Here is a 26,683-nt window from a genome sequence, read left to right on the forward strand (position 1 = left end):
CAACCGTAGCCTACGGGTTCCAATTTAACCGAATTAAGTGATTTACCTGCAAAACACACGAACACTCGTAGTTACTAAGTTCAAGAAAATAACCAAGTAAAGCATGAAATTTTAATCTTTTTAAACTATTTAAGGGTTGTCCAACGGACCACCCGTCACATACGATTGGTGCATTATCAAAAAAATTCTCTATTAAAGATCTCGGTATGCTACACCACTTCGTTGGTATAGAAGTCATTTCCACCACCAATGGTTTGTTTTTATCTCAGCATGCTCATGTGCAAAATCTACTCACCAAGTTCAAAATGGATGGCGCTAAACCCGTTGCCACACCCCTCAGTTCCACTGAGTCTCTTTCTCCTGTTGATGGCTCATCTCAGATTGATCCTACACCATATCGTCAGCTGGTGGGTTCTCTCCAATACCTTGCCTTCACTCAACCTGATGTCTCCTATGCCGTCCACAAGCTCTCACAATACATGCATTCCCCAACTCAACTTCATTGGCAAGCTTTAAAACGTGTTCTCCGCTACCTGAAAGGCACCATCCATCACGGTTTGTTTCTTAACCGTGGGTCTCCCATTGATCTTACCGCATTTACCGACTCTGACTGGGGTGGTATTGCAGATGGGGGGCGCTCCACAACTGCATACATCATCTATCTTTGCTCAAACGTTCTCTCCTGGCGCTCAGCGCGTCAAAAATCGGTCTCTCGATCTTCAACCGAGGCGGAGTACAAGGCATTAGCAAATGGAGCTGCCGAACTATCTTGGTTCCAGAACCTGTTAGTGCACTACATCTGTTGATTGCGTCTAGGTGTCTAGGATCAGGTCTTATGTCGTAATGTATAGCATAGGGCACGTAATACGAGAAAACAGGAGTCTGTATAGATTTTATATGCTAGGTCCGCTCATAGGGACATTTGGGTTATGGTTCGCTCATTTGTCAATTGTGGTCCGCTTATGTGGACTAAGGTGGTCCGCTCTTATGGTCATGCGACACATAAGCGGACCCAACTGCCTATATATAGAAGTCGTTTGAGCGGACCTTAGTAGTAGTAGTTAGATTCCACGCCGAAGCTCTGCCGGTGTGACGATTGAGCTGTAAAACGTTTCAAATCAATAAAACAAGCAGTTAGAAGGAAGAACAAGCTATATCTACTTGCATTTCTTATTATTCCGCATCTGAAACGCAAGAGACAACCTCTGAACGACTCGTTCGGGTCAGCAAACGATCCTACAAGTGGTATCAGAGCTTGGGAGGAGGTTTTCTACAGATTGTAGCTGTTTCTCATCGTTTCTTCTTACTTCTACACCTTCTTTTCTTATTTCGGAGAGATTTCACGGTTGAATTTTGGTCAAAAACTCACTGATTGTGCATTACCATACAAAGATAAACCCTTGGAAGTTTCAGGTCAAAATACAGCTTAAAAACAGGTCAAATCATGTTCGTTATGTGGTTCGCTCGTACTGACGTCATCGAGATCCGCTCTTAGATCACAGTCTGGTTCGCTTATTTGTACACGTTTAAGTCTGGTTCGCTCCAAATTCATTTCTGATTCGCTCAAGAGTACACTTCAGGTCCGCTTATCTGTCAAGACAGGTCCGCTCCAAATTATTGTTGGTTCGCTCCAAAGAACACTTTTTGGTTCGCTTATTTGGATCATTCTGGTTCGCTTATTTGGATCATTCTGGTTCGCTTATAAGGGTTCGCTCCAAAGTTCAGTTAGCTTTTGTGAACATCTGGTTCGCTTATCTGTTCAGTGTTAGTTCGCTTTTCTGTCATTTGTTTAGTTCGCTTATAAGTCAGTATGGATTCAGAGTTTTACAACGCTTTTGCTACATCGACTACTCCAGCCGCAATTGCTCAAGCAATGAATTTAGAAAATGAGACGGGAACGACTCAAAAGCCTCCTAGATTGATGAGCATTGAGGAGTATTATGGGTGGAAGGATCGGTTTGAAAACTGGGTTCAGGCAAACCATCTCAGATCGTGGGAGTGTATATTGAAGAAGTACACATTGCCTCGAACAGATTTGCAAGTTATTAAAGAGATATCCGAGTTTACCGATCAAGAACGAGCAATGTATAGAGCCGAGAAAATGATGATCAGTTTGTTGCAACAGGCAATAAAAGAAGATATATTCATCTTGTTACAGCATGACAAAACTGCTAAGTCTATATGGGATGCTCTTAGAGTCAAGTTCGAGGGAAGCGAAAACATGATCAAAAGCAAGAAGGCCTTGTTAAAGAAAGAGTTCGATTTGTTTAGCAGTTTGCCGGGAGAGGATACTAAGAAGTTGATCGAGAGATACTGTCACTTGGTGCGATCACTGTCTATGTTGGGAGTTGAAAAAGGTCGTGAGGAATGGGTGGATAAATTGGCTGACGCGTTACCTCAGAAAGAGTGGGGAACGTATTTGATGATTTTAAAAAATACTGGTGTGTATGACGGGCTGACTATTTCACAGTTCATTGAGAAAATAGAAAGTCAGGATCTTGAGCAGCAGAAGATTGCTAGGATGAATAGTCCGAGTGGTCAACAGCATGTTAAGATGTACTACCGGGGTAGTGTTCCAGTCACTGAGTCTGACAGAAGTCCGAAGATTCAAACTGCGTTCAGTGCTGGTGATTCATCTGAAAAAGCTGATCAGGGTTCGAACAAGTGTAGCAGCGGGTTTTCATCGTTTCCGAGTGTGAATCCGAAAGAGACTAACACGAGTTTTCAGTCTCAGAGTACAAAAACCGGAAATGGATACACAATTCAATGTAACATAGCTCTTAATCTTCCAGAAGGTCAAAGCTTCTCTGAAGACACTGCTAAAGACCACATGGCACTTCTGGGTTCAGTTCTGTTATCCTATGAGGGTCTTGTTGCTGGTCGGATCGGAAATCCTATGCTTACCAAAGAGGATTACGATCAGATAGACGCCGAAGAAATGGAACTCATGGATATTAAATGGTGTCTTGCTAGTGTTCTTCGACGAGCTGAGAAATTCAAAACCATTACCGGGAGAAATGACTTTCTTGATGCACATGTCTCTACTTTAGGTTTTGATAAATCTAAAGTTACTTGTTTTCGATGCAGGGAGAAAGGCCATTTCAAGCGGGAGTGCAAGGGAAGAGAAGCTAGCGGAGCACAGAATCCATTCGGGAAAGATGATTACTATCGCAAAGCTATCTATCAGCAAGTTGGTCAATCCCAAGAACCGCAGACAGCTCACGGGAGAAAGATTGAAGATCCGAAGAGAGCATGTTTGGTAGATTTCAGCTGGAGTAATTACATGTCATCTGAAGCCACAGCTGCACGCATTATCGATCAAGATGATGAGAAACTACCAGAAGGTTTCAGCTGGGATATGTTTGTAGATGAGAAGGCAGAGTTTAAAGCTTTCATTGCCAAGATCGTCCGAGAGCCAGATTTGTTTGCTACTTGGATGAAATCTATTGGAGAGACTGTGAAAAGTGAAGATGAAAAATCTGTGTCATCTGAAAGTTCAGATAGTACTGATAAACTTTCAGAACATTTTGGGGAAGTGTCAGAAAGTTCAGATGAAGGTTTACAGGGTTCAGATGAAGATTTACAGAGTTCTGATAAAAGTGTAAAAATGAAAATGTTCAAGAAAAAGAAGTTGTTTTTGATAAAACACCGACTGTTTCTGATGTATCAGATGATGATTCTGATAAATCTGTAAAATTTGATCAATCACCTGATCACAGCAGCAGTGATGATGAGGAAGAAAAACACATAAATATTGCAAAAACTCATCTTTCTCCTAAAAGTTTTCATTTCTATTTTGCAGAAAGAATGGAGAAACTGAAGGAGAAACGAGCTGCTAAAGAACAACAATCCGAATCTGAAGGTGATATTCAAAACGCTGAGAATGTTGCTGAGAAGATTACTGAGGTTGTGAAAGAAGAAGAAAAGGTGATCGAAGTAGAAAAGGTAGTTGAAGTTGTTAAAACAATCGAAGTTGAGAAGATTGTTGAAGTTGTTAAGCCGTGTGAGAAGTGCTTGGAAGCTTGCAAGAATTGTGCAGCTAAAGACGACATCATAGCTGAGTACGAGAAGAAAAAGGAGCAGTTACTGTTCAATCTCAACTATGTGAAAGAATCATATGATGTTCTGAATAAAACAGTAACTGGTCTCCAAAAGACTAACTCAGAGAGAGAACAAGCACTGACGATGTTGAATGCAGTTTTAATGACAAAACAAAAGGCAATAAACTTCTATATCGAAGAGAGTGCTAAGTGGAAGCAAGAGTTGGAGACGGAAAAGATAGAGAATGAGAGAATTAGACGCTTATTGCAAAGTTATTCTAGTTCTGATTATCTCATTGATCGTATTTACCCAACTGTTGTAGGTATGGAAGCTTTCAAAGATGAGAAGCTAAAAGACAAGAAAGACTGTGGTAAGAAATCGACTGTTAGTTACAACAAATGTTCGCCTCCGATTTGGGATGGTTATTCACCTAGGAGACCAAATGAGGAGCAATTGGAAAAAGCAGTCAATATAAAGCTTAAAACCGACACAACTGACGTTTTACCAGATAACATTGATGTCACGTATACCTCGTCCGATACTGATCATGAGTCTGAATTAATCAAAAAGGTGGTCGACCAGGTGTTGGATACTGATGAGGAGTCTGAGTCAAAATCTGGGTCTGGAAAGTCAAAGTCGTCAGTCAACAGTCAAAATTTGTCGGATAAACGGTCTTATAGTAAAGAATTTTTATTGTCAAAGGCAGATTTGAATGATCAAACATTCGAAGTTGTGTATACTTTGAATGGTTCGGACAAATTATATTACAATAAAGAGTTCCCGGTAATGAGTATTAAAACGGAACTAATAAACAAAACTTTCAAACTTATAGAAGTTAATATTCCAGAATTAAAAGTTTTGAAAAGTTTTGAAAAATCTAAAAAATACACTTCTAGAGTTCAGCAACGTTTAAATAAGAAAAAGGGCAACAATCCTGGTTCTGGTTTTCAAAAGAAACCTAACCAGAATCGTAGCTACAAAAAGAAAGGTCTTGGTTTTGTTCCACCAGAAAATGATAAAAATATGAAAAATTCTAAAACAAAATCTGAATTTGTGTCAGGTGGAAGTGCTGAGGAGGAACAACAGAAACCGTTCTGGAGACAGTCTAATAAAGAGTTTCATGCTGAGAGAAAGAAGAATGGAGCTGATATATGTTATCTAAGAGAGACTAGAACTTGTTACAGATGCAATGAAGACGGTCACATTGCATGGAATTGTACAAAGAACGCTAACACAAAACAGGGAGTTTCTCAGAAAATGAAAGAGAAAGTTATTGATGTCGAATCACCAACCAATAGGCCTAAAATTTTTGAGAATTCAAAATTTGAGATTGGTGAGTGTTCAAAGAAGAACAAATATGAGAAGAAAGGAAAAGACAACCAGGTGTGGGTTGCAAAGAAAGGTGAAGTGAATGTCGGCGATGAATCTGGTTCCACAAAGCCAGAAGAGCCACAGGTTGAGGAGAAAATTTCAGTGAATGATGAAGAGTTTCCATCGCTGAAATTTGAAGAAGTTAAAAAGAAAGTGGGAAAAACTGAGATTTCAAATCAGTTTTACAATGAGAAAAAAGATTTTGATGTCGAGAAAACATTCAACGGGAATGTTAAAAAGATATTTGGGAAAATGTTAAGTGGAAGGGCAAAGGGGGTTAAAGATTTTTACGCCACGAAAAAGGCTACATACAACCCTACTGCTCAGGAGTTGAAATCCATCAAGTCTGAGAAGACTTGGATGGATGTTTGTTTTCCATAATAGTCGAAGGACTATGCCGGAGATCCCAAGTTTATATCGTGGATCAGGAATCAGCATCTTTCTAGTGTTTGAAAAGTTTGTTTGTAAGATTTTGAAATGTGTTTAATGTTTGCAGGATGAAGGACTACGCCGGAGCTTCCAGGTTGGTAAGTGCGAAGCAGGAATCGGCATCCTGATTGGTAAAATGGTGATGTAGACGTAACATTCCTACAAGTGGTATTGTGTGTTTCTACAAGTGGTTATTTTGTTTTACAATTGGTTTAGAGATTGATTGATTGCAAATGGTAAATCAGGGACATTAAGTTGTACTTGATTTATTGTTCATATGAAATTGATAAACAAGATGATGAACCACATCCCTGTACTTAAAAATGATAAACCTACAAGTGGTTTTTATCAACACAAACCCATTTTTCGGAAAAGTCATTTCGATTAAAACAAACTTAAGTGTTTTGAAATCTAAATGAGAAAATGGTTTGTGATAGAGGGAGTTCTGATTGTTTGTGTCGAGTGAATGGCGATTTGATGTGATTCAGTGTCAGTTATCAAGTTTCTGTGCAGTTTGTTTTGCATTTTATGTTTTCATTTTAAGTCCAGAGTCTTTTATTTTCAAATTTCCTTCGAAATGTGTTTGCATTTTAGGGGGAGTAGGGAAATTTCAAAATCCAAAAACATTTGAAAATTTGAAAAAGACAAAAACATGATAAAATCCAAAAATGAGTTTTGTTGCGAAACAGAGGAAATGATAGTACATCAGTGGACTATCACGTCACGCTAAAGAAATGTAAAGTTAAAATGTGATAAACAATCTTACTGCGGATGTGTCAGTAGATTTTCGCACATTTAGTAAGTTGAAACGAGATATAAACCTAATTCAAACTTGCTTAATTCGTGGGTAACTATTCTTGGATATATGGGTAACCCCCGAAATCTTGTTTGAAAGGTCCCATATTCTGAGATACTAGGTCTTTATACTCAGTGATATCTGGGGTATTATCCCGGGACTTCTGCTGAATGGAAGTTCTGACCTAGTCCCCGGATAATACTTTCTGCTAAAGCTTTGAAACATAAGCTTTGCCCTCAGCATGCTGATGAAACAATAAAATTGATAGTCGCTGCTGTTGTAATCAAAAGATCCTCTAAAGGGGACCCACCAAAAGTCGAGCCGTCATCTCTCTGTTGAACGGAAGTTCTGACCTGAGCTCTCACGGTTTCGCATCTACCCCTATACGGATATCAGCTGTGGTATACTCACCTGTAAGACTGAATATTTGGGATCTGGATACAGGAGTATATTCAAGTGGAGTGATACACAATTAAGTTTAAGTCTCTAAAACATTAATATAGTATCTCGAATCGATTGAAATCTGTGTGAGAATTTAAGTGGACAAACATACTGACAATCTAGGTAAATTGTTTAAAGCTTAAGATGTAATCAAGCTTAACGGTGTTAGTGATTAGTCTCAGAATTTGATATGATCCTCTCGCACGAACTCACAAAAATATTGTTTGTAAATATTACATTTCTGTATGTTTGTGTTTACTAGTAGTGTCAGGTAATATCTCTCAGAAAATCCAAAAAGATTTTAGTGTGTTTTAGCTAAATTTTGAAAAAGTCAAAAAGATTTTCGACAGCTGACGTTGGAAAACTGATTTTCAAAATTCCGAGTGCTAAACATGATGAGCTGAATTTGAGGGGGAGTGTTTGTATAAAACCGTTTTAGTTAAATCTAATCTTCTTCAAGTGGTTCATCATAGATATTTGAGAGAAAGTCTGAGTTAGTGCGATCATATGTTTGTTTAGTGCATATGAGAGTAATCACGTGTTGGTGCACAGTTATTTGAAATATTTGTGAAAGAAATTTATTTCGGAGTTGAGATTGTGTAGATAGCCAGGTTTCAATATCTGAAGATCTCTGATGGAAGAGAGTCAAGTTTCTATTCTGGAAATCAATCCTGAAAAAAATGAGTAGAGTCAGTTTCTGATCCTAAAGATTACTTCAACCGTTGATGCTGATGAACTTAAGGAATCAAGAGATCTGATCAAGAGAATTAGAGTATTTTAAAGCCAGACAACGATCCTGAAGATGTTACTGAAGAACAAAAGAATACCAGTAAATCGAGAGGGGGAGTCTGAAGATTGAAAGAAGATAAAGCCCATAGACTGATCTAGACTGAAGATGTGAAGACACAGTTTTGCAGTCAAGGTGTATTGGCGACTCCATCAACATCTGAGGGGGAGTCTGTTAGTGCACTACATCTGTTGATTGCGTCTAGGTGTCTAGGATCAGGTCTTATGTCGTAATGTATAGCATAGGGCACGTAATACGAGAAAACAGGAGTCTGTATAGATTTTATATGCTAGGTCCGCTCATAGGGACATTTGGGTTATGGTTCACTCATTTGTCAATTGTGGTCCGCTTATGTGGACTAAGGTGGTCCGCTCTTATGGTCATGCGACACATAAGCGGACCCAACTGCCTATATATAGAAGTCGTTTGAGCAGACTTTAGTAGTAGTAGTTAGATTCCACGCCGAAGCTCTGCCGGTGTGACGATTGAGCTGTAAAATGTTTCAAATCAATAAAACAAGCAGTTAGAAGGAAGAACAAGCTATATCTACTTGCATTTCTTATTATTCCGCATCTGAAACGCAAGAGACAACTTCTGAACGACTCGTTCGGGTCAGCAAACGATCCTACAGAACCTACTATTGGAACTTGGTCTATCACCAACTAAACCTCCTACATTATTTTGCGACAATGCTGGAGCTACTTATCTATGTGCCAATCCGGTCTATCACTTGCGTATGAAACATGTGGCACTCGACTACCACTTTGTTCGGGAAAAGGTGGCTAATGGCTCATTAAAGGTTCTTCACATTCACTCCGCTGATCAACTTGCTGATATGTTGACTAAACCTCTTGGTCGGAGTCCGTTTCAACAACTACGGTCCAAGATTGGAGTCTCCGATGGATCCTCCATCTTGCGGGGGCATATTAAGGATATCAAGGATACCAATTCATAATTGTATAATCAATGTATATTTCCGTTTATATGATCAGTATATATTTAGAGAATAATTTCTAGTCAATAGGTTTCCATAGTCCTAGCCATAGTTCTAGCCTTGTTTCTCTCGTTTCTATTCTTGTCTCCTGTTGTAGCTATTGTAGCTGGCTATTTAAAGCCTCTGTATCTTTGCAATGAATCAAGCTTTTGCATAACATATTCTAACATTTATACACACCACCCACCTGGGATGATGCTTCCGATCCGTGTAGTGGCAGTTGGGAGGGCATCACCTGCTCAAACGGTCGTGTCACCAAAATGTGATTACTTTCTTTTTACTAGAGTTGGAAATATGGTTGGGTTGACCACAAACACTTTTCATCTTGTGCTAAATATGATAACTTAATAATATTACCATCTATAAGAAAATAGTTCAAAGATTACATTAGTAACAAAAGTTTGATTATGTAACTCATTATATAACTTTGCAGCACCTTGTCCAGCATGCAACTGATTGGTGAGCTCCCGGGAGACATCGACCAGTTTACCGAACTGCGGATTCTGTGAGTCCTACGTTTTTATGGTAGTTTTGATCGGTTACTTCTGTTGTTATCTTGTCAGCAATCTTTTTGGATTGTTTCGTATGTAGAGATTTATCTTACAATAAAGATTTGACTGGATCACTCACTTTGAATATCGGGAATATGAAGAAATTAAAAAACTTGTAAGTAATTTTAGATTCCATCTATGAAGAAAAAAATAACGTTGTTAGGGTGTAAGGGGCACTCCTCTAAGTGGGGAGTGACCTCTCTTACCCACAGCCAATTAGCACACGTCACGTCAACTCCCCACTTAACTCCCCCCACACCCTCAATTTGATGGCGGCACTCCTCTCTTGGGGGACTTTGTTTTTTATTTTTTTAATTAAGTAAATATCGTTCTAAAAATCAATTTGATGTGCGGTCTATGAAGCACGGGGACGCCAACTGACCTCGAGTACCCGTCCCGGGGACGGCGTGGGGACGGAAACGCGCCGGAAACGCCATGGGGACGTCCCCCAGACGTTTCCGGGAATATGGGGACGGCAACGATACGCTTCCGGGAACATGGGGACGGCAGTTCCACGTTTCGGGGACATTTCCTTAATAAATTTAGGGTTTTAACACAGGATTCGATGTTTAAGAGTGAGATCGGAGTAGAGGTGTAGAAGGATTCGATGAAGATGTAAAAAACCCAAATACAACTTCCGACTGGATTCAGGTCAGAATCTGCAAATTCCGGTCAAAAACCAGACCGGACTGGTAAAAAGGTGATGGAAATAGGGTAAAAGACTAAAAGATAACCAGACGGGAGTGGTTAAGTTCTGCTTTCTTTTTTCTTTCATCTTGCTTTTTTTCTTTCTTCTTTCCAACTGGCTGCTACTTCTACTTCTCTTTTGTATTCTGATTTTTAAGAGCCATGAAGCTTAAAGATGATGTAAATAGTGTAAAAGGTGATGTGAACAGTGTAAAGTGTGCAGTAAAGTAGATAGGAGTGTGCAGCCAAATTATTTGGGTTGTCAATAAAAAGTTAAATAAACTTTGAACTTATTTTCATTAGAACATTAAACTTTTTATTAGATAGATATCTTTTGTTTTTAAGCCACTGATATATATTTTTATTGTTTTCTAATAGTGCGCTTTTTTTTTTGTCTCGGGCGTGCGTCTTTATTGTTCAGTTTGCAGGACTCAACAAGTGGTTAGGGTAGTTTTAGTTTCGAGGTTAAATTTTCATGAAAAGAAACACATCTTCATTGATATGTCTTCTCAAGAAACACATCATTGATATTTAATATATTTTTATTTTTTAATATTATTTTTTTCGCCGTACCCGTATCTTGTATTTTTGAGTTTTGCCGTTCCCCGTACCCGTATCGTCCCCGTATCCCAGTCCCGTACCCGTATCCGTGCTACATAGTGTGCGGTGAACCAATGCCGCTCCCCACTCCCCGCTTAGCCTCCCCGAGGGGTCGGCGGCAGTGTTCCCGCTCGGAGACTCGCCTCACCGAACCCCTCCCCGCAAAGCGCCCCGTTCACCCTTACTTTTATAAAGTTAAACATCTAATCGTGTATTTTCAGAATTCTGGTTGGTTGCAGTTTCAACGGTCCCATTCCAGCCACCATTGGAAACCTTAAAAGTCTTATCTTTTTGTAAGAATTTCTTCCATAAATCACTGATTCGAATCGAGGTAGTGGGGCTATGTTTTATTACAATCTGAGTCAAGGTGTCAAAAGTCACGTGGTCTTCATCTAAAAAATATTATTATTTTTTGACAATATAAATTCAAATAAATCAAATTAAATTTTTTTTTAACGGCCAACAAACTCAATCCCGAGTACTCTCGGGGCATCCACTGGACAAACGGAGTACTCCGAGAGTAACCCGAATCCACCACTAATTCCGGGGAAAACCCGGTAACCCACTCGCCCGTAGGCACGACGGTAAAATTACCGGTAAAACCCGTTTGGTTCAAGGATCTAACCCAGGTTTCCCAGGGTCTCCTATCATTGCCCACCAATGCCTCACTCTGCACCAAGTGGGAGTCGAACCTGCATCTCTCAAGAGAAATACAAGCCCTCCACCAATTATCAAATTAATTTTATATAATTCAAACTATACCTTATTAACTGATAATAATCAATACGGAAAATGGAACAAGTTTTTTTTGAAAGGTTGAAAATGGAACAAGTAATTCTCTTAACTTTCACTTTCGTTATAACTTTCACTTTCGTTATAAAAGGAAATTATACTCACACAAAAAAGTATTTTGTTTACCCCTAACTTTTGGGTATGTCGTTTAAAAACAACAACAACATTCTAACCTAGAAAAAAACAATAAATTGTTCAATAGAGCCATACATACAGAGTTGCTTTTCTGTTAGAGTAAGATTACCCTGACAAGAAGAGTGATGGGTGTACGTCACATTACCTGTACGAATATTATCAGTCAATAAGTCATAGTTTGGATATTAATATTACTATTCTTATTAGTATAGTACTAGAAACTACTATCTGCTAATAATATGTCTTAAATTGGTGTTGCATAGAGCCCTAAATTCAAACAGCTTCTCGGGACCCATTCCACATTCAGTTGGCAATCTAAAAAATCTGTATTGGTTAGATCTCTCTGATAACAAGCTCACAGGGAGCATACCAGTTTCAAACCCAACAACGCCAGCTGGTCTTGATAACTTGACTCACGCCAAACACTTGTATGTTTATGCCCGTTTTCTTTCCTTTTTGTACAACAACCGGCGACTTATGTTTTACTGTTTTCAGTCACTTAGGAAACAACCAGCTTTCAGGTGATATCCCACTTAGGCTCTTCAGCTCCAACATGAAACTCATTCATCTGTACGTTTTTTATATTCTGTTGACTATTATTATACTACTAGAAAAAAAAGGTTAAACGATTACTAGAAATGAACATCAACATGATCTATATATCAGGCTATTAGAAAACAACAGGCTTACGGGCACTATCCCGTCCACCCTCGGACTTGTCACGTCTCTTAAAGTTGTGTAAGTAGCGTTTTATCGGCTCATAATTTGATTTGCAATATAACTGGATCAACTGAATGTCTTGTTATTAACCAGACGACTTGATAGGAACTTTTTGAGAGGCGATGTCCCATCAAATATCAACAATCTTACCAATACTACACAGATGTAAATCTGACAACCTTAAACACTAAGCTTGCTTTTGATTTCATTTCTTAATTATATGATGTTTGATAGATTGTTTGTGTTTCATAGGTTTTTGTCAAACAATCGATTGACTGGTCCGATACCAAATCTCACTAGCATGAACGTCCTCAACCCCTCTATCACTATGTAAGTATCAAGACATTGTAGCATCAGTTTGTTCATAAGAGGCCTTAGTAGACTCATTTTCTTCAATGTCACCACATATTTGTATAGAATAATTTATCAAAAATCCATAAGATAGATTTGCAATAAATCCCAAGTTTTTAATATATTTTATCTAATAATTTGCAGCGATTTAAGCAATAATACTTTTAATCCATCCGAGGTTCCCTCATGGTTATCGACTATACAGGCTTTGACAACCATGTAAGCAAAGTTGTCGGATTAAAGAATATCTTAAAAATTTGGCCCAAAATGAATAGCTTATTTATTGTCAAATGTTATCATCGCAGTAAGATGCACAACACTAACCTTGGAGGAGAACTGCCCTCGACCTTGTTCAGCATTCCTGAGTTGCAGAACATGTTAGTGCATCAACTTGTTGACTGTTTAAAAAACGTTTCTGCTTGCTAATGTTTGATAAATCCCAACCGTTGTTTTGACAGCGATTTAAGTAACAACCAAATAAATGGTACCTTGGACATTGGTTCAAATCCTAGCACACAACTTGAACTTGTTGATCTTCGAAGAAACAGCGTTGCGGAGTTCGCCCAACGCCACCAATATCGACATGGTATTGGTTTAATGTAAGTTTTGTAACCACATACTATTTTCTAAGTTGTAAGGGGTGAGGTTGAATATGTTACTTAGACCCTAAACTTTTTTCTTATATTTTTTTACTTAGATCCTGGCATTTGGATGTGGTTTTCCGTTGTTTATTTGACTAAAAGTTTTTATATATAATTATAACTACAGACTGGTAGAGAAACCAATATGTATGGAATCTGATCTGAACGACGCATTTTGCTTCCTCCCAACAAATACCACTCCATCATATTCGACACCATCGAACAACTGTGAGCCTCCTTCATGTGTTCCAGGCCTTATTGCGAGCCCAAACTGTCGATGTGCATTACCATACACGGGCATACTTTTCTTCCAAGCTCCTTCCTTTTCTTCAGTAGACAATTCCACTATTTACATGTGACAACCCGAACATTCAGGTTAGTATTATGTAAATCGCTCGCGAAACCATTTATGCCGTTTATGCATTTCTTGGCCGTTTGGGCCTCTCCTCCCCTTGGCCCACATAGCGTATCAGACACAAAACCCATATACGTTATAGATGGGGACGGGTAATTGGGTTCCTTGTAGCCCACTCCTAATAATGAGCCCAAATCCATTTTGTTTTAATACTGAATAATTAACAACACATTTATTGTTTAGTTTAAAAGGTAATCGGCCCAACATATTTATTGTTTAGCTAACCGGCCCAACTCCTTCATTATTTGTTTAGATGGACTAATCAGCCCAACACCCTAATTCTGATAGACATGGCATCCGTATTACACTCTAAAACGAATCCTTATAGTTTAAAAATCATAACAAACTCTACTCCCCATCTCTCTCTCTCAAATCTACATACGGCAGACGTAGGAGACCCCCCCCCCCTCGAAGAAATCATACATCTGATCGACTCATTATTATTTGTGGTTAGTAAATTCTTCTGTGTAAAACGTGTTGACTGTATTTTTGGTATGATATGATGCATGACTTCGAATTTGTTGATAATAGATACGGCAACAAGTGTTTGTAATTATGATGTAGGTGCATGTCAATAAAGTTGAGCTAAGAGTTCACGTAATATGGGCAGTTAGTTGTGATCATGTTGATGATGTTAGATCATGTAGTCGTCATGTGATCACCGATTAATCATCCAATTAAATTTGGTGGCTACTGTGAATGGTTTGGATTGTCAAAAGCACATGGGTAGTAATCGATGGGGTGGGGCATTAATGGAAAAGGTTGTACATGGGCAGTAGACTAAGTTAATTGTGTTGCTGCATGACATTTGCGGTCCAATAGTTTTTAATTGTTTTAAACATTGTTTGCTGGATAATTACATGTGATCTTTATGATGTGTTGATCATCTAGTGGACCGAATGAAGGTCCAATGGGGGGCGGCTTGGGTATTACTAATAATTAATTGTGTAGGTTGTATATCATTGGAAATTCGTATGTGTTGTCATGCAATAAAGGGACCAAACAAAAGCCCAATGGGGCGGCTGGGTTGAACTATGTGGCCTATGGGTATGTTATGATGAATCATGTTGGTATCCCTCAATTTGTTTAATAAAGCCGCCATCCACCATGTCACCAACATATAAAATTGTTAATTTTGATAATTGTCAGTAAGCATTAAATGATGAGAAGATGTGTTGGAATGGGGGTTGGGCGTAACACAAGTTAGTAATGGGCTGCATTATTTTTTTAGTATTATACATAAGTAGTTACTTAGTGGATTGTGAAGAAAACTGATTTTATAGTGGGCCTGAACGGTTGGGTTGAACTGTTGGGGGATTGTTTGCTATGTGTGATAAAGTGTAAACTTGTAATGCGGAGTGTAAACATGAATGATATATTAATTGATATGAGATTCCATGACGATAACCGATGGACATGTTGCATGGTAAACTGTTATGTTTCATAGGACATGTGTGATTCTTGTATGTTACTACGTATACGTAATGAAAGCAATGATTATGTGAGTTACTGTTATGGCGCGTGAAACGATGATTGTAAATGTGTGTACGATCCGTGTTTATTGCATGTGTGGTGAGTTCCATGTAGAACTAATTCTTAATGATAACCATACTAGGATTTGATTGACCAACTGTGAGCGTAAACGAATTACTAATCTTACCGAGCAAATCTAAGGTGAGTTCACTGCACTTTTCTCAAGCATGCGTCCCGGTGGTTTGGGACAACGGGTAAACATTTGGAAGGGAAACATTGGGTAAACAACTTAATCGGTTTTGGTTATTGCCTGGAGGGCAATGGAGGTATTTAGTTGATAGCGCTATTAGGTGGGAAACCTCACACCGGACCGTAAGGACGGGCGTGAACTAATTATCTGGGTATGGCTATGGTTGTTAGAGGCACACTCCTCGGATACATATGGGCACTCTCCCTAGGGTATCTAACGAAGGCAACATAGCAATCGGTCGTTAAGGGGTACCCACTCCCCGGATACATATGGGTACATTCCCTAGGGTATCTAGCATGAGCAACATCGTAAGGCAACATTAAATCGCATTAACATACATATGGTAACATAACCTGTTAACAAAACCTTGAACTCACCAGCGTAGTCTGACACACTTGTTGCATGCTTGTAGGTAATTATTGAAGGAACTTGGGAGCTTGCCGTCTGATGCTGCTGGAGTGGTTGTGGTCATGATAAACAATTACATTGATTTGGTTTCGATACATTTACACACTTATACATTTATGCTTCCGCTCAATACTTTGGTTTTGGTTTAACTTTTCAAACGTTACATTTATTTCAATTGGGTATTTCAATACATTATAACTTGTGTTTGATATGATTGGTGGCTCTTTGGTTGAATCGTTACACCTCCATTAGGGACACGCCCTAGGTGGTAATTTGGGGGTGTGACAGTTTGGTATCAGAGCCACTGGTTATAGAGAACTCGGTTTTAAAACGTTTTCATAAAACCAGACTATAACCGAATTGATCCAAACGATGACCATGACACTCAGCTTCAGACTGCAAGGTTCGTTCCTCCTTAGCTTATGCATTATATGCCTAGTAAACGTAACCATATTTATAGCATGCACGATACGACATGGTAGGCATCATGACACATTGATAGTGTAACCTAACACTTGCATCTAGTAAATTCTAATCTTGTTGGTAGTGCTTATTTTGTGTTGATTGGGGTGGGAGAAACTTCAAACATAAGTTAAGAAGCATCGAGAGGATCATGCAAACCGCCTTATTATCATGGGTGCACACATAATAATAACGCGTGGTGCATGCAAATCCCAATGAGGCTTAACGAGTGTAAGAGGGGTTCTTCCCTGTTTGTGTATGAACATGGTAGTTAATCGTTCTTAACGTGATAAACCTGAACACTTTCCTCGTTTTCGACCCCTAAATTAGTTCATTTCCATATATAGAAACATGAGTGGACGAGGAAACGGACGTAGCAACTGTTGATTGAAACCTTGTGTGCTTACTCTTTCTGTCATTTTTTTTTCTTCCTTTCTGCGTTAATACCCTCTTTTGGAACGTTGTGAGTGTGCATTCTTTCGTTTAACTTGCGTTACGTCATCAACTCGACAGGCATGTCTGCACCGTCCGCATCTTTCGACCAATCCCGGGCGCCAGGGAAGGCACCCGCTGCTACTCACTCACCCCCGCGTCAGATGGAGACGCGTGCTGTTTATAGGAAGAGACTCGCACAGGGCGGGGAGTCGTCCTCCCGACCTACGCATGCACTACCAGTTAACTCCCTCAGCGCTCAGGCCGAGTCGGCTGTGAGTAAGGCCCTCCGAGATTATAACCAGATTCTAATAGGACAAAACCAAGTCTTAATGGAGCAAAATCAGAAATTACTAAGAAAGGTTGATACCCTAGGAGGGCGAATGGAAGCTCAAGAGAAGCAGATACAGGAACTTACTAGGAGAACTACTGACTTGAAGGCAGAAGCCCTAAAAGGGCGTGAGGTACAAGGTCTGATACTGAGAGACGCTCGAGTGGATCATGAAAGGCTTAACTCGCATGCCGAAAGGATAGGTATGATGGATTGGAGGGTCCATCAGTTGGAGGAAGCCCGCTTCGCACCTGAACCCGAGCCAGCCCCAGTCCCGGCACCTCCCGAACCAGAGGCGGAAGGGTCTGATGAAGAGCCCGAAGAGGAGGAGGAAGAGCCAGAAGAGGAGGAAGAAGAGCCAGAGGAGGTCTCGGATAATGACGGGGACGATGATGATGGTAGTGACCTCGGGGATGGTGACGTGGACGACTGACTCGTCTTTCAATCGTTTATCTAGTTATTTTTCTTTCAGTTGTTTTCGTATAAACAATCATGGTGATTAAAACTTTTGCGAATATTCGATGTAGTGACTTATATGGTTTAATTTGAATGGGTTTCTTATTCTATCGTTTAAAGGATATTTCTTGTACTGAGTCGTCACCTTACCTCTTTTTACCCTTGCACCACAAGAGTCACATCTTTGACTCTACGACAGTTACCTTAATTATGGTAAACCTCTCGCTGGCCTTTGTACTACCCGGTGCCTATTGGTTGATGCAATGCCTCTATTGGTTGATGCAACACTCTTGTAAGTTTTGACATGGTCGTTGACATGGACTTGGTTATCTAGGTATCAAGCGGAAAATTCTCTGCAAACAGAAAATCGTGCGTCCCCTCTCCCCAGTGGGGAATCCTTATCAGTTTAAGATCATCGTAGTGGTGCCGTTGTTGGCATTGTCACAGTCATGAAAGCCCAGAAGTGTCTACGGAAGGGCTACCCTGCCATACTAACTCTTGTCACCGATTTGCCGCTTTAAGGAAGGAAGATCGAGTGTCTTCCACTTATCCATGAATTTTCTGACATACCTCCTGAAGAGTGAGCTGGTTTACTTCCACATCGTTAGGCGGAATTTCAGATTGACCTTATGCAATTTCAGATTCCTTATGGGAAACAGAAATCCCTTAGGTTTGCAAGATACTATCACAGCTTCATCATAGGATTTTCGAAGGTTTCGCAACTTCAACCTCCTTAGCATAGCGGGGAGCTGTGAATTCCTGAGAAATAAAATCGGAGAACGTCCTTACAGCTTTTGAAACCCAACCCTACAACACGCGGAGCATCACTTCTATCCGAGAGTACCGATGATACAGCGATATACCATGATGGCTTAATTCGGAGTCCCAGTTACACGCGTTTGTCGTTTTGCAACACTAATCTTTACCCACCAAACTCTGTTTTGGACAAATGATACACTCGCGCGACCGCAATGTAACGAACCTCCCTGTTGTGCCATGCCGCCATGCACCACTACTGGAAATTATTTCTAGACAACAAATTTGCTGGCCAAATCCTTCGGATATTTAATGGACCCCTGTTTCGCTCGATTCTTTGTACGAACCTCATTAATTCCCTGTTTCTTTGATTGGCAACTGATATAACAAAACGCTAGCAACCATACCATGATTTCCACCGATCACAAGATTAGCCCCCCAGGCGTTGTAAAGTATCTATAGATCAAGTTCGTCGGAACTCACTTCAAGCCATTGTTTTAGATCAATTTTCGGAATGAAAATTCTTTCAAGTAGGGGATGTTGTGACACCCCGCGAAAACGCTTAACAAAACTAGCTTCCTCAGCGACTGTTTGCTAAATTTCGGGACGAAATTTCCTTCAAGTTGGGGATGATGTCACAACTGAGCAGAACCCGCAACAATCCTGATTTCTCACTTCGTTTCTCTCACACGTGGCGCTTGCCAATTTCGGGACGAAATTTCTTTCAAGTTGGGGATGATGTGACAACCCGAACATTCAGGTTAGTATTATGTAAATCGCTCGCGAAACCATTTATGCCGTTTATGCATTTCTTGGCCGTTTGGGCCTCTCCTCCCCTTGGCCCACATAGCGTATCAGACACAAAACCCATATACGTTATAGATGGGGACGTGTAATTGGGTTCCTTGTAGCCCACTCCTAATAATGAGCCCAAATCCATTTTGTTTTAATACTGAATAATTAACAACACATTTATTGTTTAGTTTAAAAGGTAATCGGCCCAACATATTTATTGTTTAGCTAACCGGCCCAACTCCTTCATTATTTGTTTAGATGGACTAATCAGCCCAACACCCTAATTCTGATAGACATGGCATCCGTATTACACTCTAAAACGAATCCTTATAGTTTAAAAATCATAACAAACTCTACTCCCCATCTCTCTCTCTCAAATCTACATACGGCAGACGTAGGAGACCCCCCCCCTCGAAGAAATCATACATCTGATCGACTCATTATTATTTGTGGTTAGTAAATTCTTCTGTGTAAAACGTGTTGACTGTATTTTTGGTATAATATGATGCATGACTTCGAATTTGTTGATAATAGATACGGCAACAAGTGTTTGTAATTATGATGTAGGTGCATGTCAATAAAGTTGAGCTAAGAGTTCACGTAATATGGGCAGTTAGTTGTGATCATGTTGATGATGTTAGATCATGTAGTCGTCATGTGATCACCGATTAATCATCCAATTAAATTTGGTGGCTACTGTGAATGGTTTGGATTGTCAAAAGCACATGGGTAGTAATCGATGGGGTGGGGCATTAATGGAAAAGGTTGTACATGGGCAGTAGACTAAGTTAATTGTGTTGCTGCATGACATTTGAGGTCCAATAGTTTTTAATTGTTTTAAACATTGTTTGCTGGATAATTACATGTGATCTTTATGATGTGTTGATCATCTAGTGGACCGAATGAAGGTCCAATGGGGGGCGGCTTGGGTATTACTAATAATTAATTGTGTAGGTTGTATATCATTGGAAATTCGTATGTGTTGTCATGCAATAAAGGGACCAAACAAAAGCCCAATGGGGCGGCTGGGTTGAACTATGTGGCCTATGGGTATGTTATGATGAATCATGTTGGTATCCCTCAATTTGTTTAATAAAGCCGCCATCCACCATGTCACCAACATATAAAATTGTTAATTTTGATAATTGTCAGTAAGCATTAAATGATGAGAAGATGTGTTGGAATGGGGGTTGGGCGTAACACAAGTTAGTAATGGGCTGCATTATTTTTTTAGTATTATACATAAGTAGTTACTTAGTGGATTGTGAAGAAAACTGATTTTATAGTGGGCCTGAACGGTTGGGTTGAACTGTTGGGGGATTGTTTGCTATGTGTGATAAAGTGTAAACTTGTAATGCGGAGTGTAAACATGAATGATATATTAATTGATATGAGATTCCATGACGATAACCGATGGACATGTTGCATGGTAAACTGTTATGTTTCATAGGACATGTGTGATTCTTGTATGTTACTACGTATACGTAATGAAAGCAATGATTATGTGAGTTACTGTTATGGCGCGTGAAACGATGATTGTAAATGTGTGTACGATCCGTGTTTATTGCATGTGTGGTGAGTTCCATGTAGAACTAATTCTTAATGATAACCATACTAGGATTTGATTGACCAACTGTGAGCGTAAACGAATTACTAATCTTACCGAGCAAATCTAAGGTGAGTTCACTGCACTTTTCTCAAGCATGCGTCCCGGTGGTTTGGGACAACGGGTAAACATTTGGAAGGGAAACATTGGGTAAACAACTTAATCGGTTTTGGTTATTGCCTGGAGGGCAATGGAGGTATTTAGTTGATAGCGCTATTAGGTGGGAAACCTCACACCGGACCGTAAGGACGGGCGTGAACTAATTATCTGGGTATGGCTATGGTTGTTAGAGGCACACTCCTCGGATACATATGGGCACTCTCCCTAGGGTATCTAACGAAGGCAACATAGCAATCGGTCGTTAAGGGGTACCCACTCCCCGGATACATATGGGTACATTCCCTAGGGTATCTAGCATGAGCAACATCGTAAGGCAACATTAAATCGCATTAACATACATATGGTAACATAACCTGTTAACAAAACCTTGAACTCACCAGCGTAGTCTGACACACTTGTTGCATGCTTGTAGGTAATTATTGAAGGAACTTGGGAGCTTGCCGTCTGATGCTGCTGGAGTGGTTGTGGTCATGATAAACAATTACATTGATTTGGTTTCGATACATTTACACACTTATACATTTATGCTTCCGCTCAATACTTTGGTTTTGGTTTAACTTTTCAAACGTTACATTTATTTCAATTGGGTATTTCAATACATTATAACTTGTGTTTGATATGATTGGTGGCTCTTTGGTTGAATCGTTACACCTCCATTAGGGACACGCCCTAGGTGGTAATTTGGGGGTGTGACAGGTTGTATATCATTGGAAATTCGTATGTGTTGTCATGCAATAAAGGGACCAAACAAAAGCCCAATGGGGCGGCTGGGTTGAACTATGTGGCCTATGGGTATGTTATGATGAATCATGTTGGTATCCCTCAATTTGTTTAATAAAGCCGCCATCCACCATGTCACCAACATATAAAATTGTTAATTTTGATAATTGTCAGTAAGCATTAAATGATGAGAAGATGTGTTGGAATGGGGGTTGGGCGTAACACAAGTTAGTAATGGGCTGCATTATTTTTTTAGTATTATACATAAGTAGTTACTTAGTGGATTGTGAAGAAAACTGATTTTATAGTGGGCCTGAACGGTTGGGTTGAACTGTTGGGGGATTGTTTGCTATGTGTGATAAAGTGTAAACTTGTAATGCGGAGTGTAAACATGAATGATATATTAATTGATATGAGATTCCATGACGATAACCGATGGACATGTTGCATGGTAAACTGTTATGTTTCATAGGACATGTGTGATTCTTGTATGTTACTACGTATACGTAATGAAAGCAATGATTATGTGAGTTACTGTTATGGCGCGTGAAACGATGATTGTAAATGTGTGTACGATCCGTGTTTATTGCATGTGTGGTGAGTTCCATGTAGAACTAATTCTTAATGATAACCATACTAGGATTTGATTGACCAACTGTGAGCGTAAACGAATTACTAATCTTACCGAGCAAATCTAAGGTGAGTTCACTGCACTTTTCTCAAGCATGCGTCCCGGTGGTTTGGGACAACGGGTAAACATTTGGAAGGGAAACATTGGGTAAACAACTTAATCGGTTTTGGTTATTGCCTGGAGGGCAATGGAGGTATTTAGTTGATAGCGCTATTAGGTGGGAAACCTCACACCGGACCGTAAGGACGGGCGTGAACTAATTATCTGGGTATGGCTATGGTTGTTAGAGGCACACTCCTCGGATACATATGGGCACTCTCCCTAGGGTATCTAACGAAGGCAACATAGCAATCGGTCGTTAAGGGGTACCCACTCCCCGGATACATATGGGTACATTCCCTAGGGTATCTAGCATGAGCAACATCGTAAGGCAACATTAAATCGCATTAACATACATATGGTAACATAACCTGTTAACAAAACCTTGAACTCACCAGCGTAGTCTGACACACTTGTTGCATGCTTGTAGGTAATTATTGAAGGAACTTGGGAGCTTGCCGTCTGATGCTGCTGGAGTGGTTGTGGTCATGATAAACAATTACATTGATTTGGTTTCGATACATTTACACACTTATACATTTATGCTTCCGCTCAATACTTTGGTTTTGGTTTAACTTTTCAAACGTTACATTTATTTCAATTGGGTATTTCAATACATTATAACTTGTGTTTGATATGATTGGTGGCTCTTTGGTTGAATCGTTACACCTCCATTAGGGACACGCCCTAGGTGGTAATTTGGGGGTGTGACAGGTTGTATATCATTGGAAATTCGTATGTGTTGTCATGCAATAAAGGGACCAAACAAAAGCCCAATGGGGCGGCTGGGTTGAACTATGTGGCCTATGGGTATGTTATGATGAATCATGTTGGTATCCCTCAATTTGTTTAATAAAGCCGCCATCCACCATGTCACCAACATATAAAATTGTTAATTTTGATAATTGTCAGTAAGCATTAAATGATGAGAAGATGTGTTGGAATGGGGGTTGGGCGTAACACAAGTTAGTAATGGGCTGCATTATTTTTTTAGTATTATACATAAGTAGTTACTTAGTGGATTGTGAAGAAAACTGATTTTATAGTGGGCCTGAACGGTTGGGTTGAACTGTTGGGGGATTGTTTGCTATGTGTGATAAAGTGTAAACTTGTAATGCGGAGTGTAAACATGAATGATATATTAATTGATATGAGATTCCATGACGATAACCGATGGACATGTTGCATGGTAAACTGTTATGTTTCATAGGACATGTGTGATTCTTGTATGTTACTACGTATACGTAATGAAAGCAATGATTATGTGAGTTACTGTTATGGCGCGTGAAACGATGATTGTAAATGTGTGTACGATCCGTGTTTATTGCATGTGTGGTGAGTTCCATGTAGAACTAATTCTTAATGATAACCATACTAGGATTTGATTGACCAACTGTGAGCGTAAACGAATTACTAATCTTACCGAGCAAATCTAAGGTGAGTTCACTGCACTTTTCTCAAGCATGCGTCCCGGTGGTTTGGGACAACGGGTAAACATTTGGAAGGGAAACATTGGGTAAACAACTTAATCGGTTTTGGTTATTGCCTGGAGGGCAATGGAGGTATTTAGTTGATAGCGCTATTAGGTGGGAAACCTCACACCGGACCGTAAGGACGGGCGTGAACTAATTATCTGGGTATGGCTATGGTTGTTAGAGGCACACTCCTCGGATACATATGGGCACTCTCCCTAGGGTATCTAACGAAGGCAACATAGCAATCGGTCGTTAAGGGGTACCCACTCCCCGGATACATATGGGTACATTCCCTAGGGTATCTAGCATGAGCAACATCGTAAGGCAACATTAAATCGCATTAACATACATATGGTAACATAACCTGTTAACAAAACCTTGAACTCACCAGCGTAGTCTGACACACTTGTTGCATGCTTGTAGGTAATTATTGAAGGAACTTGGGAGCTTGCCGTCTGATGCTGCTGGAGTGGTTGTGGTCATGATAAACAATTACATTGATTTGGTTTCGATACATTTACACACTTATACATTTATGCTTCCGATCAATACTTTGGTTTTGGTTTAACTTTTCAAACGTTACATTTATTTCAATTGGGTATTTCAATACATTATAACTTGTGTTTGATATGATTGGTGGCTCTTTGGTTGAATCGTTACACCTCCATTAGGGACACTCCCTAGGTGGTAATTTGGGGGTGTGACATTACATCTCTCTTCAAAATTCATTGATGTCATTCTTTCAAAATGCCAGTCTCCCTGTAGATTCAGTATCATTAAAGAATCTGGGCAAATCCTTGGAAGATTATCCTCTGCTCCGTCTTGATGTTTTCCCGCCTGGCCCACAACCTTCGTTTACTAGGACTGAGATTATTGGGATCGGTTTCGCACTAAGTAATCACTCATTCAAGCCGTCAAAAGTGCTCAACGCCTACGGGTTCATTGCTGACAACTATACTAACTTCTTCTCAGGCAAAGCCTTTCTTCATCTTACCACTTTAAACTCGTCCCATCATTGAAAATTTATATTTGTATGCCTTTTTGCAGGGACCGAAGACACCGGACACAAGTCATCTAACACTGGAATTATCATAGGATTAGCCGTTGGTGGTTGTGTGCTTGTTATTAGTTCTAGTAGGAATCTATGCTTTCCGTCGAGCTGAAAGATCCCCACAACAGAACGAACCGTTTGGTAAATATGGTCACAATCACACTTAAATATAAATTACACACATATCTATTCTAACCACATAACAGACTGTATGAATCAGATAACCTTTTATAGTATTATTTGAAATCCAAAGGTGGTCTTGTCCTAGATCAATTCATTTGCTAAAATAAATGCAGTACTCTGGGATCCAAACAGCGGGAGTGGTGGTGTTCCTGAGTTGAAAGGAGCAAGATCCTTCACCTATGAACAACTTCAGAAGTACACAAACAACTTTTCGGAGACTAACAACATAGGAAGAGGCGGATACGGGATGGTTAGTGTTAGTATACGTTATAAACTGATTTTCATGCATTTGATTTTCATGCATTAATGATCAAACAACATTGTGTAGGTATATAAAGGAAGTCTTTCGAATGGGCAGCTGATTGCAATAAAAAGAGCTCAAGGAGGATCTTCACAGGGTGGATTCGAGTTTAAAACTGAGATCGAGCTTCTTTCAAGAATTCATCACAAGAATGTAGTGGGTCTTATCGGATTCTGTTTTGATCAGAGTGAACAAATGTTGGTTTATGAGTATATCGTGAATGGTACACTCAAGGATAGTCTTTCCGGTACTCACATTTGGAATCCTTTCTTTTAATCATGTTTGTGTAACTGGCACTTCAAAAGCTTATTTTTAGTCTTCATTGGTTCAAAATGTTTATGTGTGTAGGGAGATCGGGCATTAGGTTGGATTGGATGAGGCGGCTTAAAATAGCACTTGGAAGGCGAGAGGTTTGCAGTATTTACACGATCATGCTGATCCCCCAATCATACATAGAGACGTTAAAACGAATAATATCTTACTTAACGAAAGATTAGTTGCAAAAGTTGCTGATTTTGGACTATCCAAACCATTGAGTGATGCTGATAGGACTTATGTAACAACTCAAGTCAAAGGGACCATGGTTAGTAACTATTTCTTACAATGAGTGCTCCTTTTATTATCATATCCCCACGCCTGGATAAGTGTTTCGTTTCGTCATAGTAATGAAAAAAAACTGATGATTGTACCTGCTATGAGATTTTATGCTTAGATATGTAATATGGGTGACTTTTAGCACATCACATATTGATCCATCTTACTAATTTAAACATTTTTTTATAATTTACATGCTTGAGATGTATGTAACCCAAATGGACACATTCATATATTAAGGGGTGTAAATTGCATCCTTTATCAATTTTTGACTACATTGATGGATGTAGGGTTACATGGATCCTGAGTACTACATGACTCAACAATTGACCGAAAAAAGTGACACTTATAGCTTTGGAGTGGTGATGTTGGAGCTAATAACGGCAAGGAACCCAATCGAGAAAGGCAAATACATTGTGAGGAAAGTGAAAGAAGCAATGAACAAAAATAAAGAACTATATGACTTACAAGAAGTTCTTGACCCGACTATTGGTTTGAGTAGCCAACTCAAAGGTTTTGAGAGGTTTGTGGATTTGGCTCTTAGGTGTGTCGAGGATATGGGATATCAAAGACCAACAATGAGTGAAGTCGTGAAAGAGCTGGAGAGCATTATAGAATTGATGGTATGCACTGAATCATCATCGTCAACTTCAGCAAGTTATGAAGGAGCAAGTATAGACCACAATTATCCTTATAGTAATGACAGCCTTTTATCTTACAACGGAGGTTCTTTACCCCCAACGTTTCATCCAAAGTAGCTTTTTTTGTTTTTACTTTTGCAATGTATGT

General features: G+C 39.6%; 1 protein-coding gene across 1 annotated transcript; it reads left to right on the plus strand.

Annotated features, from left to right (window-relative positions):
* Positions 1–305: 305 nt before the first annotated feature.
* On the plus strand, positions 306–26,683 carry LOC110892638 (probable leucine-rich repeat receptor-like protein kinase At5g49770). Its single transcript, XM_022139793.2, is given in 22 exon segments — positions 306–784; positions 9,032–9,121; positions 9,293–9,364; positions 9,451–9,525; positions 10,919–10,990; positions 11,888–12,052; positions 12,120–12,194; positions 12,291–12,362; positions 12,438–12,509; positions 12,597–12,674; positions 12,840–12,914; positions 13,001–13,072; positions 13,154–13,294; positions 13,464–13,689; positions 24,476–24,737; positions 24,813–24,876; positions 24,878–24,957; positions 25,113–25,249; positions 25,328–25,547; positions 25,649–25,699; positions 25,702–25,883; positions 26,185–26,683. Coding segments are annotated over 22 exon segments (3,228 nt in total). The 3' UTR covers positions 26,653–26,683.

Source organism: Helianthus annuus, chromosome 3, assembly GCF_002127325.2.
Source record: "Helianthus annuus cultivar XRQ/B chromosome 3, HanXRQr2.0-SUNRISE, whole genome shotgun sequence".
In the NCBI taxonomy this organism is placed as follows: domain Eukaryota; kingdom Viridiplantae; phylum Streptophyta; class Magnoliopsida; order Asterales; family Asteraceae; genus Helianthus; species Helianthus annuus.